The sequence below is a fragment of the Trachypithecus francoisi genome, unplaced genomic scaffold (assembly GCF_009764315.1).
Source record: "Trachypithecus francoisi isolate TF-2019V2 unplaced genomic scaffold, Tfra_2.0 Lachesis_group18, whole genome shotgun sequence".
Taxonomy (NCBI): domain Eukaryota; kingdom Metazoa; phylum Chordata; class Mammalia; order Primates; family Cercopithecidae; genus Trachypithecus; species Trachypithecus francoisi.
The window spans coordinates 17,317,317-17,331,102 of NW_022681463.1; the positions used below are offsets into that span (position 1 = coordinate 17,317,317).

The window sequence follows — 13,786 nt, forward strand, 5'->3', positions numbered from 1 at the left end:
TCAGAGAAAGCAAGAGCAACCTACAACAGACTAGAAAAAGTGGCTTGAGAAACAGAAGGAAAATCAGTGAAGAATGTCTCTGCTAGTAGGGGTTGACAGAATGTCAAGAAACCTATCACTCCTTTTGTTTTAAATATATTGAACCGTGTGCTGTCCATAACTCATTAGCAGATCAAGGCAAATGCATTAAGACCACTTACCTGAGGATCATCATCTTCCATGTCATTGAAGTCTGTCTGGGTCTTTAACAATAGCTGCATCACATCTGATGCATCCTGCATGAACTAGAGGAAAATATGTAGAGACACACTCATTGCTACCGAATTTGTTTCTTAATTAGCAAAGCGTTGCCAAAAAATCGACAACATTGCCCACATAGGTCATAACCTCCATAGATAAAACTATCATATTGAAAAATTCTTATCAAAATTGTGACAGATTTAGTTCACTTTCTGGAAAAATATATTTTCCACTGAAGGGCAGTGGACTACAGTATAAAGGTACTTCTAACGGCATCAGGTATTAGTCTATGGTTTACGCATTTCAAGCAGTAAAACTGAATTCAAATTCAGAAAAAAAATTTTGGAGTGTTTATAGAGTTCACTACATGAAATTTTGTCTATGACTTTCACTTAACTCTTTGCAGTTCTGGTAATCTCCATTGTATAGACAGGCAGCGTTTTAAAGAGACAATGAACTCCATATATACAGAGTATGGGACACACAAATATTTTATTGGTATAAAACATACCAATGTTTTAGTGGTCAGTGTCTCACAGAAACCAGTTCCAAATACAAATTAATACTGATGCTGGTTTTGAAGAAGGCAAGACAGAGGTTCCCTGATGATAATTCTGAGGGTCAGAACATGAGGGTTCAATGACAGAGAAATTTCTTTTGCATTAGCTTGAACAATTCTGAGATGTTGGCTGAGAAACACACTGGCCACTGGTCCTTGGTAATTATTTTCTGAAGATCTATATGCATCGATTTCGCTCTTAGAGAACACTTGACGCATTTTAGATTAATAAGAAAGCAAGTGACATGTTTCCAAGCACATATTTAAAGGGAACTAACATGGATACTGATTTCCACACACCTCCCACGAGATACAGTGTGTGTGGCGGGGAAAGGAGGAGGCATAAAGAGTACAGCTGAGCTAAAAAGAAACCTTAATATTAACAATGAAAAGACGGGCTGGGAGCGGTGGCTCACACCCATGAGCTGACTGCTTGAGGTCAGGAGATCAAGGCTAGCCTGGCCAACATAGTGAAAGCCCACTTCTACTAAAAACAACAAAAATGAGCTGGGAGAGGTGGCGCGTGCCTGTAATCCCAGCTACTTGGGAGGCTGACGCAGGAGAACTGCTTGAACCTGGGAGACAGAGGTTGCAGTGAGCCAAGATCGTGCCACTGCACTCCAGTCTGGGCGATAAGAGAGAAAGCTTGGTCTCAAAAACAAAACAAAACAAAAAACACCAAACCAAACAAACAATGAAAAGATGAAGGCAGGAATTCATTTGTATATAAAACAGGAGCAATGTGAAAGGAGTAAGGAAAAAAACAAACATCCAGAAAACCATTTATCAGAAGGAAAAAATCCCTCTAATACTCTCAATTTATGCTAAATTTTATAGTAAATTTAACATAATAGAAATTACTTACTTTTTCCTTCCCAACAGCCAGACCAATGAGGCTAATGCATTCAATAGTTTTTCCTCTCAGAAGTCTCAGTTCTTTTTGAACCGCATTCTCAACGATGTGCTTCAGTGATGGCATAAATAAATCATAGTAGGGGACAAATTTTTCTTCTGCAGTATCTGCAACTGACGCAATGGATGTCACAACTTGTTCCAAAACTAACTTGGTGCCTTTCTGAATCAGCTAGAAGGAAGACACACAAATTATTACTTCAAAGGAAAACTGGAAGAAGTATTTAAATGTACAATTACTACTCCCTTCAAGTTCTTGAATGCTTTTCTGAAACAGCAGAATAAGACCACCTCTCCAGAAGCAGAGACTGTAGGTTTTGGAGGAAATTTTTATAAAAAGAATTTATGTTGAACTATTTATGTGAGTTTTTTTTCTGTCTTCTGTTAACACAATACCCCTTACTCATTTTTGTCTTGTCTCAAAGCATAGTTAATTCTTGAGTATAGATATGGACTCAAAATTTTTGTGTTCATCAACTTTAATCTTCATACTCACTTTTTTCTTCACTGATTTCCTCTACTTATATTTTGTGCTGTCTTATTATATCATAAAGAAAATTCCCTCTTTGGCCCCTTCCTTTATCTTCTAACCACCCCCTCCCCAGAAGATCCCAACAAGGAAACTTGCTGCCTTCTCCTGCATCTGTCTTGCTGAAACAGATGAAATGACCTTTTTCTCTGCACCAAAGATCTGGTGTTCTCTGACCCAGCTAGTAACAAATGCTTACTACCTATCTGCTGCTGGGCCTGTCCTGTCACCAGCAATATTTTAAAATAATTCTTCTGTAATCCCAGCACTTTGGGAGGCTGAGGCGGGCAGATCACTTGAGTCAGGAGTTCAAGACCAGCCTGGCCAACATGGTGAAACCCTGTCTCTAAACAAACAAACAAATAAATAAATAAATAAACAAATAAAAATTAGCCAGGTGTGGTGGTACACCCCAGTAATCCCAGTTACTCGGGAAGCAGAGGCAGGAGAATTGCTTGAACTGGGGAGGCAGAGGTTGCAGTGAGCCAAGATTGTGCTACTGCATCCCAGCTGGGCTGACTAGAGAGAGACACCGTCTCAAAAAAAAAAACAAAAAACAAAAAAGGAAGCCAGACATGGTGACTCACACCTGTAATCCCAGCACTTTGGGAGTCCCAGGCAGGTGGATGACTTGAGGTCAGGAGTTCAAGAACAGCCTGGCCAACATGGTGAAACCCCGTCTCCACTCAAAAAACAAAAATTAGCCGGGTGTGGTGGTACATGCCTGTAATCCCAGCTACCTGGGAGGCTGGGCAGGAGAATCGCTTGAACCTGGGAGACAGAGGTTGCGGTGAGCAGAGATTGCATTACTGCACTCCAGCCTGGGCGAGACTCCATCTCAAAATAAATTAAAGAATAAAATAAAATATTTATTGACTCATATGAACCTGACCCAATTACTACTTCAGATTTTCGTAATTCCCCCCGTCAACTATACCCACACTGTCAGCAGAGTTCTTTACCTTGTGTTACACATTCAACCATGTCTTGAGGAAGTTATCTCACTTTCTGCTTCTGTATCTCAACCTCTGCTCCATGTTTAGTATGGACTGTGCTGCTGGCCTCAGAGGAATGTCTTTCCTCCTCCACTAGGCTACCTTCTCTTCATACAACTCTTCCTCATCAACACTGTCCTCCTATCATCCCATTCCCAACAACTCCTTCCACTTATCTTTAAAAACCCACATAGTGCCTCACTGCAGGAAGGAAAGGCAGGGGTACGGTACACAGGGCCTCTCACACCACAGCCAAACACCCAAACCTGTAAAGTCACGCTGGATCCATCCATTACTGATTTAACCAACCAACCTATCTGCCTTCAACTTGGTGTCCACCTCAGTCTGCCTTCGGGCACATGCACGTTTCCTTTATCATATTCTTAGTCTGCTGTCATCTGACAGTGAGCACTTGGGCCTTTGTTTATAAGTCCTCTCTCTTTGGCTTCTGAGACATTGCATTTCTCGTTTGTCTTGCTCTCTGACCAATCACCAGTGCTATGCAAACTGTGGTTTGTTAACTATTTGCTACCAGTTCATATTAAATATAGGAATTGAGGGCATTAGACACTTTTACAGCAATTTGAGAGCAGGTTCGTATCTTTTATTTTCTATGCCTTCTATTCATTTCATTTTTATAACAGTAATCCATTTTCATTGCATTTGACAATAAAATGGGCCAAAATCCTTGCTTTTCACATCTATATCTCTCATGCACTGTGCTGGACTAACATACTTCAATTGTTTTCAGGTTGCATCCCTTACTTCAGCTGTAACTATAATCATTTTTACTTGGGATACTCAAAAATGATCTTGTTACTACAACTTCTGTGTTTCTGTCACTCTGGTTAGGATAGTCAACATTTTAAAATTTATTCTCTTTTATCTTTTTTTTTGAAACACAATTTTGCTCTTGCTGCCCAGGTTGGAGTACAGTGGTGCTACCTCAGCTCATTGCAAGCTCTGCTTCCCGGGTTCAAGTGATTCTCCTGTCTCAGCCTCCCGAGTAGCTGGAATTACAGGCATGTTCCACCACACCCAGCTAATTTTGTATTTTTAGGAGAGATGGGATTTCACCATGCTGGCCAGGCTGGTCTCGAACTCCTGACCTCAGGTGATCCACCTGCCTCAGCCTCCCAAAGTGCTGGGATTACAGAGGTGAGCCACCACGCCTGGCCCTTTCTTTTTTTTTTTTTTTTTTTTTTTGAGGCGGAGTCTCGCTCTGTCGCCCGGACTGGAGTGCAGTGGCCGGATCTCAGCTCACTGCAAGCTCCGCCTCCCGGGTTTACGCCATTCTCCTGCCTCAGCCTCCCGAGTAGCTGGGACTACAGGCGCCCGCCGCCTCGCCCGGCTAGTTTTTGTATTTTTAGTAGAGACGGGGTTTCACCGTGTTCGCCAGGATGGTCTCGATCTCCTGACCTCGTGATCCGCCTGTCTCAGCCTCCCAAAGTGCTGGGATTACAGGCTTGAGCCACCGCGCCCGGCCGGCCCTTTCATCTTTTAAAATTCAAACTGCCAGAAATAAACTGTTAATGCTTCCCATGAAATGTCTTTCAGAATCACCTCTTCCACTATTACTATCTAAGCTCCCTGGACAATGACAGTATGATGGTCTTGCCTTAAATCTTCTCCATTATGTGTATGCCTCAACCAATGCCACTACACTAATTTCTTACCATATGATGATTTCTTGCAGCATTTAAGAACATAGAATGGTTTTTCACACTTTACATAAATCAGAGTTCAAAAATTTCTCTGCCTTATTTTCAGGGTGATCCATATGCTGATTTTACCTGACCTTTAGCTGTATCTTTCCCAATTTCAGCTATCAGCCCATATTTTGGTCAAATCTGAATTTTTCTACTCATCATTCCACAACTCCGAACATCCTCCTTGGTTTTTTTACTTTATATTCTTTATGGTCAGGCTGCAGTCCCTCTTTCTCCAGTTTTTACCCATCAAATCAACCCAAATTAATCTACGAAGAGAAGGCAGCCTATAGATCTTAAAACTTACCTCTTGAAGCTTAAGTACCATAATGGAATGCAGATGTTTCACCAAATTATCCAAGTATGGAATAAGTAGTGACTTGGGACAGTCTTCAGTAAAGTTAATGAGGGCAGCAGCTGCATGGGCCTGTACACGTTGATTGCCTTGGTCTTCCATGGTCTGCAGCAGAGCTGCAATCACCTGTGAAATGAAACCAAGTGGGCATATATGGTGAAATGTCCACCCCTCTTCCTAAAGTCTGATTTGAGTGTCTGAGGACTTGTTACTTACCTTCTCATGAAATTTCTTTTGGAAACCAGGTGCAAAATCTGTAGCCATCTGTCCCACGGCATTACAGGCTGCATACCTCACTCTTGGATGCTGGAAAACGTTCCCTTTCATTAGTAAAAGCAATAAGGTTTCCACATGAAGTTACAACACTAATCATTTTCAATGAAATATTTACTGGTACTTACAGGATCCTGAAGAAAAAGTAAAACAAAATTTACTATCTCATTTAGAATTCCTTCCATTTGCTGGTGGCACCCTTCACCAATGGCGGATAAGGCCATCAATCCTGCATGCCGGTATTTCCAGTCAGCTACAGAAAAAAATTACAGATGCAATACCAATTAGACACTATAAACATGTCATGCTGGTAGAGGGAGACGTAAAAAAGTTCTTATTTGGGAAAGAGTAACAAAATTTTTTTGGCAAGGGTATATGTATATATAACGTAATATAAAAACATGTATATTTACTTTTTAGAAAAATGAACAGAAAAAGTGCCCGACTAGACTACTTGATTCTAAAAGTATGTATCAGGCCAGGCGCGATGGCTCACACCTGTAATCCCAGCACTTTGGGAGGCTGAGGCAGGTGGATCACTTAAGGTCAGGAGTTCAAGACCAGCCTGGTCAACATGGTGAAACCTCGTCTCTACTAAATAATACAAAAATTAGCCAGGCGTGGTGGTAGCGGACACCTGTAATCCCAGATACACGGGAGGCACAGGTTGCAGTGAGCCAAGACTGAGCCACTACACTCCAGTCTGGGTGACAGGGCGAGACTCTGTCTCAAAACAAAAACAAACAAACAAACAAAATCCTGTATCAATGGTGTGACCTTCATGTCTGCTTTTTAAATCTACTCTATAAAAATATTCACACAAGGTAAGCCAGAATTTCTGTAGGAGAGTGTTTACATTATTATTTGTAATCAATAAAAACAATTAGCATGGAATGGGGATTGTGGAATGTATGTGTCAATTAAAAAAAAAATGAAGTTGGCTATTATGTGGTGATACGACAAACTGTTGAGCAAAAGCTTAAAAAATATGATGTGTCCATACAGTATATTCACTTTAAAAAGCCTCTCTGTATATGCATAAATGAGGTCAGAGGAAAGTCTCAGAGAGCTGTTAACAATGGTTACCTGTGAATATGAATTTAAAACCTTGCAAGTTGGCCGGGCACAGTGGCACACGCCTATAATCCCAGTACTTTCGGAGGCCGAGACAGGCAGATCACTTAAGGTCAGGAGTTCAAGACCAGCCTGGCCAACATACTGAAACCCTGTCTCTACTAAAAATACAAAAATTAGGCCGGGTGCAGTGGCTCATGCCTGTAATCCCTGCATTTTGCAAGGCCCAGGTGGGCGGATCACTTGAGTTAGGAGTTTGAAACCAGCCTGGCCAACATGGAGAAACTCCGTCTCCACTAGAAGTACAAATATTAGCTGGGTGTGGTGGTATATGCCTGTAATCCCAGCTACTTGGGAGGCTGAGACAGGAGAATTGCTTGAAACTGGGAGGTGAACATTGTAGTGAGCCAAGATTGCACCACTGCACTCCAGCCTGGTTGACAGTGAGATTCTGTCTCAAAAAAAAAAAAAGAAAAAAAATTAGCTGGGCGTGGTGGCATGTGCCTGTAGTCCCAGTTACCCAGGTGGCAAGGGCAGGAGAATTGCTTGAACCCAGAGGGTGGAGGCTGCAGTGAGCTGAGATCACATCACCCTGGGCAATAGAGTGAGACTCCACCAAAAACCAAACAAACCAACAAACTTCTAACTTAAAACTTCTGCATTTTAATTTAAGAAAAGAACACATTAATTTATAATTAAAAAAGACAAATGAAAATAAAACATATACAATAATCAACTTTGGGATTGATATATATTATAGGTACAAAGGTAACTGACCAAATAGTAGGGAAATATTCACAGAAATAAAAAAGGATGGCCGGGTGTGGTAGCTCATGCCTATAATCCAAGCACTCTGGGAGGCTGAGGCAGGAGGACTGCTGAGGCCAGGAGTTTGAGACCAGCCTGGGCAACACAGCGAAATCCCGTGTCAACAACAACAGCAGCAACAGCAATAACAGCAACAGCTGCCCTCCAAGGCAGGTGGGCTTCCACCATCACCTCAGTTAGGGGCAAAAAAAGAAAGAAAGAAGTAGTTTCTTTTTTGATAACATTAGATAGAATTTCTTCTTTTAAAAATAAAAGATATCGGATGAAAGAAGATTATATGATTCAAACATTCTAATACTTCACAAAAATTCAAATAATGTCATTTTCAAATTCAAATCTAAATATTTTTGGCAAGGAAGTAAACCTGTACATTTTCTTTGGGATTGACAATTTCATCAGTAAAATAAATGAATTGGGTTAAATATGGATGGTAAAAATACAAGATTATTATTATTATTATTATTTTGACGGAGTCTTGCTCTGTCGCCCAGGCTGGAGTGCAGTGGTGTGATCTCGGCTCACCGCAACCTCTGCCTCCCAGGCTCACGTCATTCTCCTGCCTCAGCCTCACGAGTAGCTGGGACTACAGGCGCACGCCACCACATCTGGCTCATTTTTTCGTAGTTTTAGTAGAGACAGGGTTTCATCATGTTAGCCAGGATGGTCACGATCTCCTGACCTCGTGTTCTGCCTGCCTTGGCCTCCCAAAGTACTGGGATTACAGGTGTGAGCCACCATGCCTAGCCAAGATTAATTTTTAACAGTCTAAACATATCTTAGAATTTAAGCTTTAGAAAGGGCACAACTTCACTATTTTAGCATTTGAAGGACATAGCTTACGATTTTGAAGCATTTGCATAATGTGTTCCTTGATCATAGGCAGAACGAGCTTTCCACCAAGTCCACAAGCCATTCGGTCTAGAGCACTCTCGCCTGCAACTGCATTGCTAAACACATAAACAAAATTATGTATTCAATATATCTGAAATACAAAATAAATAGTAGACTCTACAGACATACTTCTAATCATATTATTATTAAACTAAGACTGAGAAAGAATTCAAGCTGTCTTTAAATATGGAATTGAAATTAGGGGTTTAAAAACCCTACAGCTTAGAAAAGAAAAAAAAGAGTAATTGCTTTATATCATGATCCACCATAATTTAGAAAGTCATGTCTGAATCTTATTTTTCTTTTCTTTTTTTTATTTTTTGAGACAGAGTCTCACTCTGTCGCCCAGGCTGGAGTGCAGTGGCGCGATCTCAGTTCACTGCAAACTCCGCCTCCTGGGTTCAAGCCATTCTCCTGCCTCAGCCTCCCAAGTAGCTGGGACTACAGGCGCCCGCCACCACGCCTGGCTAATTTTTTTGTAGTTTTAGTAGAGATGGGGTTTCACCATGTTAGCCAGGCTGGTCTTGAACTCCTGGTCTCGGGTGATCCACCCGCCTCAGCCTCCCAAAGTGCTGGGATTACAGGCGTGAGCCACCGTGCCGGGCCTGAATCTTATTTTAAAAGACCACCCTCACCCCCTACTGGCTAAAAATTGTTCTCAGAAACAGCTTCTGACACTTTCAACACTCCAGCAAAAGCAGTGTTGAAAGAGCCTCGTGTATTTCATTTCCTAGAAATACAGTCTTCAAACTTGTCAACGAACAGAACACAGAAAACTGAAAAGGGTGCAGAGAATGTGTAATTTTCCCCACTGAGTTTATTCACCTTTAAAGGGGTGCAAACTGCACTGCCAGAAACTATGCATAGTTATGTAAACACAATTCTACTCTTTTCTCTGAAAGCTGAAGGGACGTGGGCATAAAAGCATTTGGACTTATCCTGGCTTACAACTGGAAGATCAGTAGTGAATTTCACGTGCATTATCTTTACTGTTTAAAGACAATACTACAAAAATGAAGCTACAAATTATCTTCAGAACAGGTTTTTAGACTTAAAAAATCTCCCCTTGAAAATATATTTATGCCTTGTTTACTCACAAGTTAGAAAATCTTATTCACCTAGTCTAGAAAACAAAGTTTCTTAAACTGTATAAATTTAAGTGCCATTTACAGGGCAAATTAAAGGACAGGTAGCAGCACATTACAGTAACTGAACCAGAAAGGAAATTCGAACTAGCCCTGGTCTTCTCTTCAGCCGTTATCAGGTGATTTCCAGTGAAAGATTACTTTCATATACTTCAAAACAGTATTAAAGCCAGAAATCAGTTATTTTTAATAATGGGATTAAGTCTCAAAAATGCACCATATATTCTAAAGAAAAATGTCTTTAATTTTTTTCTTTTATTAACCTAGTAGTTTATATTGACTCCAAGTCTTTCAGGCGAATAATTCAGCTTTTTTTTTTGCGACAGAGTCTCGCTATGTGGCCCAAGCTGGGGTGCAATGACGTGATCTCAGCTCACTGCAACCTCCACCTCCCAGGTTCAAGAGATTCGCCTAGCTCAGCCTCCCGAGTAGCTGGGATTACAGGTGTTTGCCACCAGGCCCGGCTAATTTTTGTATTTTTAGTAGAGATGGGGTTTCAACATGTTGGTCAGGCTGGTCTCGAACTCCTGACCTCATGTGATCTGCCCGCCTCTGCCTACTAGAGTGCTGGGATTACAGGCGCGAGCCACCACACCTGGCCAATGTCAGCTTTTTTAAAGAAAAGGTGGTAGTATAATGCACTGGGAAGAATGAAAGAAATAGTAATTAACCCCAGTACATTAACTGGCTACATAACCTCAGACAAATCACTCAATCTTCAATCTCCCTTTCTGCATCTGTAATATACCTCTGGGACTACTAATAAAGTTGATTAAAGTAACAGAACTCTGAAGTGCTATGTTTCATATACATTCATTACTACTGCACAGTGAGTACGGATTTTGGTTGACTTTTCCCGTATTCATGGGACTTTCTAAGCTGAAATAAATAAGTACAATAGTAATTCCAGTGTTACTGGCACCCAGTGTGACTTTTAATCTTTTCACCACTGGATCCTGTCTATCCTAAAGTTAAACTACTTTTTACTAGGAAAAAATGATGTGTATCGCAGGGAATTTTGTTGAAACAATTATTCTAAGGGAAGTCTCTGCCTGTAAAAGTATTTATCACAAAAAAGCTTTTTTTTTTTTTTTTTTTGAGACGGAGTCTCGCTCTGTCGCCCAGGCTGGAGTGCAGTGGCCGGATCTCAGCTCACTGCAAGCTCCGCCTCCCGGGTTTACGCCATTCTCTCGCCTCAGCCTCCCGAGTAGCTGGGACTACAGGCACCTGACACCACGCCCGGCTAGCTTTTTGTATTTTTTTTTAGTAGAGACGGGGTTTCACCGTGTTAGCCAGGATGGTCTTGATCTCCTGACCTAGTGATCCGCCCATCTTGGCCTCCCAAAGTGCTGGGATTACAGGCTTGAGCCACCGCGCCCGGCCCAAAAAAGCTTCTTTATACATGTTTTAAAAGATACTCAAACTGAAAAACAAACAAACAAAAAAAATCTTGGAAATAATTTAGAGTAAGACAGTTAAAAACACAGCTACTTTATTTGCTGTTTTCATGTCAAACTTTTTAAAAAAAACTTCCTTGTTTGTTGTTGTAGGTATCTTTCCGTTCCTGATTACAAAATACAACTTTATGTATTAACTATTAAAGTATTTTTATGAACTTTCAACAAACATAAATTTTATTAATATATATTATATATGAAAACTAAAGAAAATACTATCTATAAAATGTGACACAGCAATACATAAAACAACAAGGCAAAGTGCCCCATATTCCAGGCTTAAAAGTTTACCTTCAGGTTACAGGGTGCAATGGTGAAGAGATGGGCCTTGGAGCCCTAGCGCTCTCACTGTCACCCTGGACACTATGTTTGATTACCTGTCAAAATCATCATCTTCTAGTTCATCTGCATTTGCCCAGTCCTCATCTTCTTCCAAATCAACCATCATTGCTAACATCTGAGGAACTAAAGCAAACAATTATTTCATATCTGAAGACTGTGACTTTATTTTACCCATATCACTATTTATAAACAAGAATTTTAACATCTCACTTTGCCTCCAAGAGAGTAAGACAGAATAATTAATTATTTGTTCATGCCCCCAAAACCTGGTTTGTTAAATTTTAACCTTTTGTCATATTTGCTTTTATCTTTTCTTTAAAAAGTAACATTCATAAGTCAAACCCTCCTATGAAATTCCCAAATCCAATTACATTCTCCCTCCGCCACCAGAGGTAAGAAGCAACATCACAAAACAGATGTTTCACATTCCCCAATTGTTTTTTTCACACTTGAACTACAGATCTGTATCTCTATACAAAATTACAGTACTATTTCAAGATTCGATTTTTTATATAATAAATGCTTTTATAATATATGCACCTTGGCAATTTGCTTTTTTCTCAACACATAAAGATTTCAATTTAATTAATAGCATTCCATTACATAAACATACTACCCACTGTCCAGCTGATAAACATTTTAGTTGTTTCCAATTTTTTCCTCCTATAAAATTTGCTTTGATGAGATTATTACATCTTCTCTTTGACAAGCCTGAGTCTAGGCATGAAATCGTTATTACTATCTTCAAATAGTACTAAAAAATTACCAAGCAAGGCCAGGCGCGGTGGCTTATGCCTATAATCCCAGCACTTTGGGAGGCCGAGGCAGGCAGATCACAAGGTCAGGAGATCGAGACCATCCTGGCTAACATGGTGAAACCCCAAATACAAAAAAATTAGCCAGGCATGGTGACAGACGCCTGTAGTCCCAGCTACTTGGGAGGCTGAGGCAGGAGAATGGCATGAACCTGGGAGGTGGAGCTTGCTGTGAGCCAAGATTGTGCCACTGCACTCCAGCCTGGGCGACAGAGTGAGACTCCAGCTCAAAAAAAAAAAAAAAAAAAAATTACCAAACAAGCTGTGCTCTGCACAGCTGTTGCAGAAACTATGTGAAGTTTCAGTGGAGGTCTGTATTATTTCACAAAAATGTGTGAAATGCCCCGTGGCTGGAATAAGCATCCTCTTGGTTCCACATCTTTCATCAACAATTGATATTGTCAAACTTTTGGACGACTTGTATTCCACAATTACACTGGTTTTTACTGAGACTTAGCAGGGTTCATTAGATATCTCAGATCCCTCTTTTATGAATTTCCTGGCTGGGCCTGCTGGTGCACACCTGTTATCCCAGCACTTTGGGAGGCTGAGGTGGGAGGATCCCTTGAGCCCAGGAGTTCAAGACCAGCCTGGGCAACATGGTAAAACCCTATCTCTAACCAAAAAACAAAAATTAGCCAGGTGTGGTAGCACGTGCCTGTAGTCCTAGCTACCTGGGAGGCTGCAATGACTTGAGATCACGTCACTGCACTCTAGCCTGGGTGACAGAGCGAGACCCCGTCTTAAAGAAAAAAAAGCAATGAATTTCCTCTTCTCAGCCTTTGTGCATTCTCTGGATAACAAAACTGTTGATGGTGTGCACTGCAATTATTTTCTTCCAGTCTGTGGCTTTTCAGTTCATTTATGATATATCTGATTGGTCAAAAAACTGTTTTAACATTTACAAATCTGGCAATGTTTACATCACTGGTTTGTGATTCAGTCTTAAAAAAAATCTACTATTAAGCATTACTTGTAAAATGTATCTGTAATATTTAGCTCTTAATTTTTTTAACTAGTTCTAGTGTGCAAGGTAATATTCAAGTCTTCAGTAGAACCTAAATTATTTTTTTAATAAGCTGTCTGGAGTTGAAATTTTTTCCCCATAGAAATAACCAGTTATATTCTCAACTCATAAGTGGGAGCTGAGCTATGAGGATGCAAAGGCATAATAATGATACAACGGACTTTGCGGACTCAGGGGAAAGGTGGGGAGGGGAGTGAGGGATAAAAGACTAAACACTGGGTACAGCGTACACTGCTCCCGTCATGGGTGCACCAAAATCACAAAAATCACCACTAAACCAAACACCACCTGTTCCCCGTAAACCTATTAAAAAAAACAAAACAAAAAACGAACCAGTTATTCCAGCAATTTTTTTTTTTTTTTTTTGAGAGAGGGTCTCGCTCTGTCACCCAGGCTGGAGTGCAATGGTGTGATCTTGGCTCACCGCAGCTTTGACCTCTTGGGCTCAAGCAATCCTCCATCTCAGCCTCTTGAGTAGCTGGAATCACAGGCGTGTGCCACCTTGCCTGACTAATTTTTGTATTTTTGGCAGAGACAGGGTTTTGTCACGTTGCCCAGGCTGGTCTCAAACTCAGGAGGTCACGCGATTTGCCCACCTTGGCTTTCCAAAGTGCTGGGATTACAGGCCTGAGCCA

The 13,786-nt window shown here is 40.8% G+C and overlaps 1 protein-coding gene across 4 annotated transcripts in view; it reads right to left on the minus strand.

The window, feature by feature from the left end:
• The window catches only part of IPO5 (importin 5), a 72,779-nt gene that overhangs the window by 18,515 nt on the left and 40,478 nt on the right, over positions 1–13,786 (minus strand). For all 4 annotated transcript variants that reach the window (XM_033177393.1, XM_033177395.1, XM_033177394.1 and 1 more), the window contains 7 exons: positions 11,345–11,432; positions 8,315–8,421; positions 5,701–5,825; positions 5,516–5,605; positions 5,252–5,425; positions 1,665–1,883; positions 201–284 (listed from right to left, as the gene is read on the minus strand). In XM_033177393.1, coding sequence (XP_033033284.1) covers positions 201–284; positions 1,665–1,883; positions 5,252–5,425; positions 5,516–5,605; positions 5,701–5,825; positions 8,315–8,421; positions 11,345–11,432 — 887 coding nt within the window. The remainder of the gene's footprint in view (positions 1–200; positions 285–1,664; positions 1,884–5,251; positions 5,426–5,515; positions 5,606–5,700; positions 5,826–8,314; positions 8,422–11,344; positions 11,433–13,786) is intronic.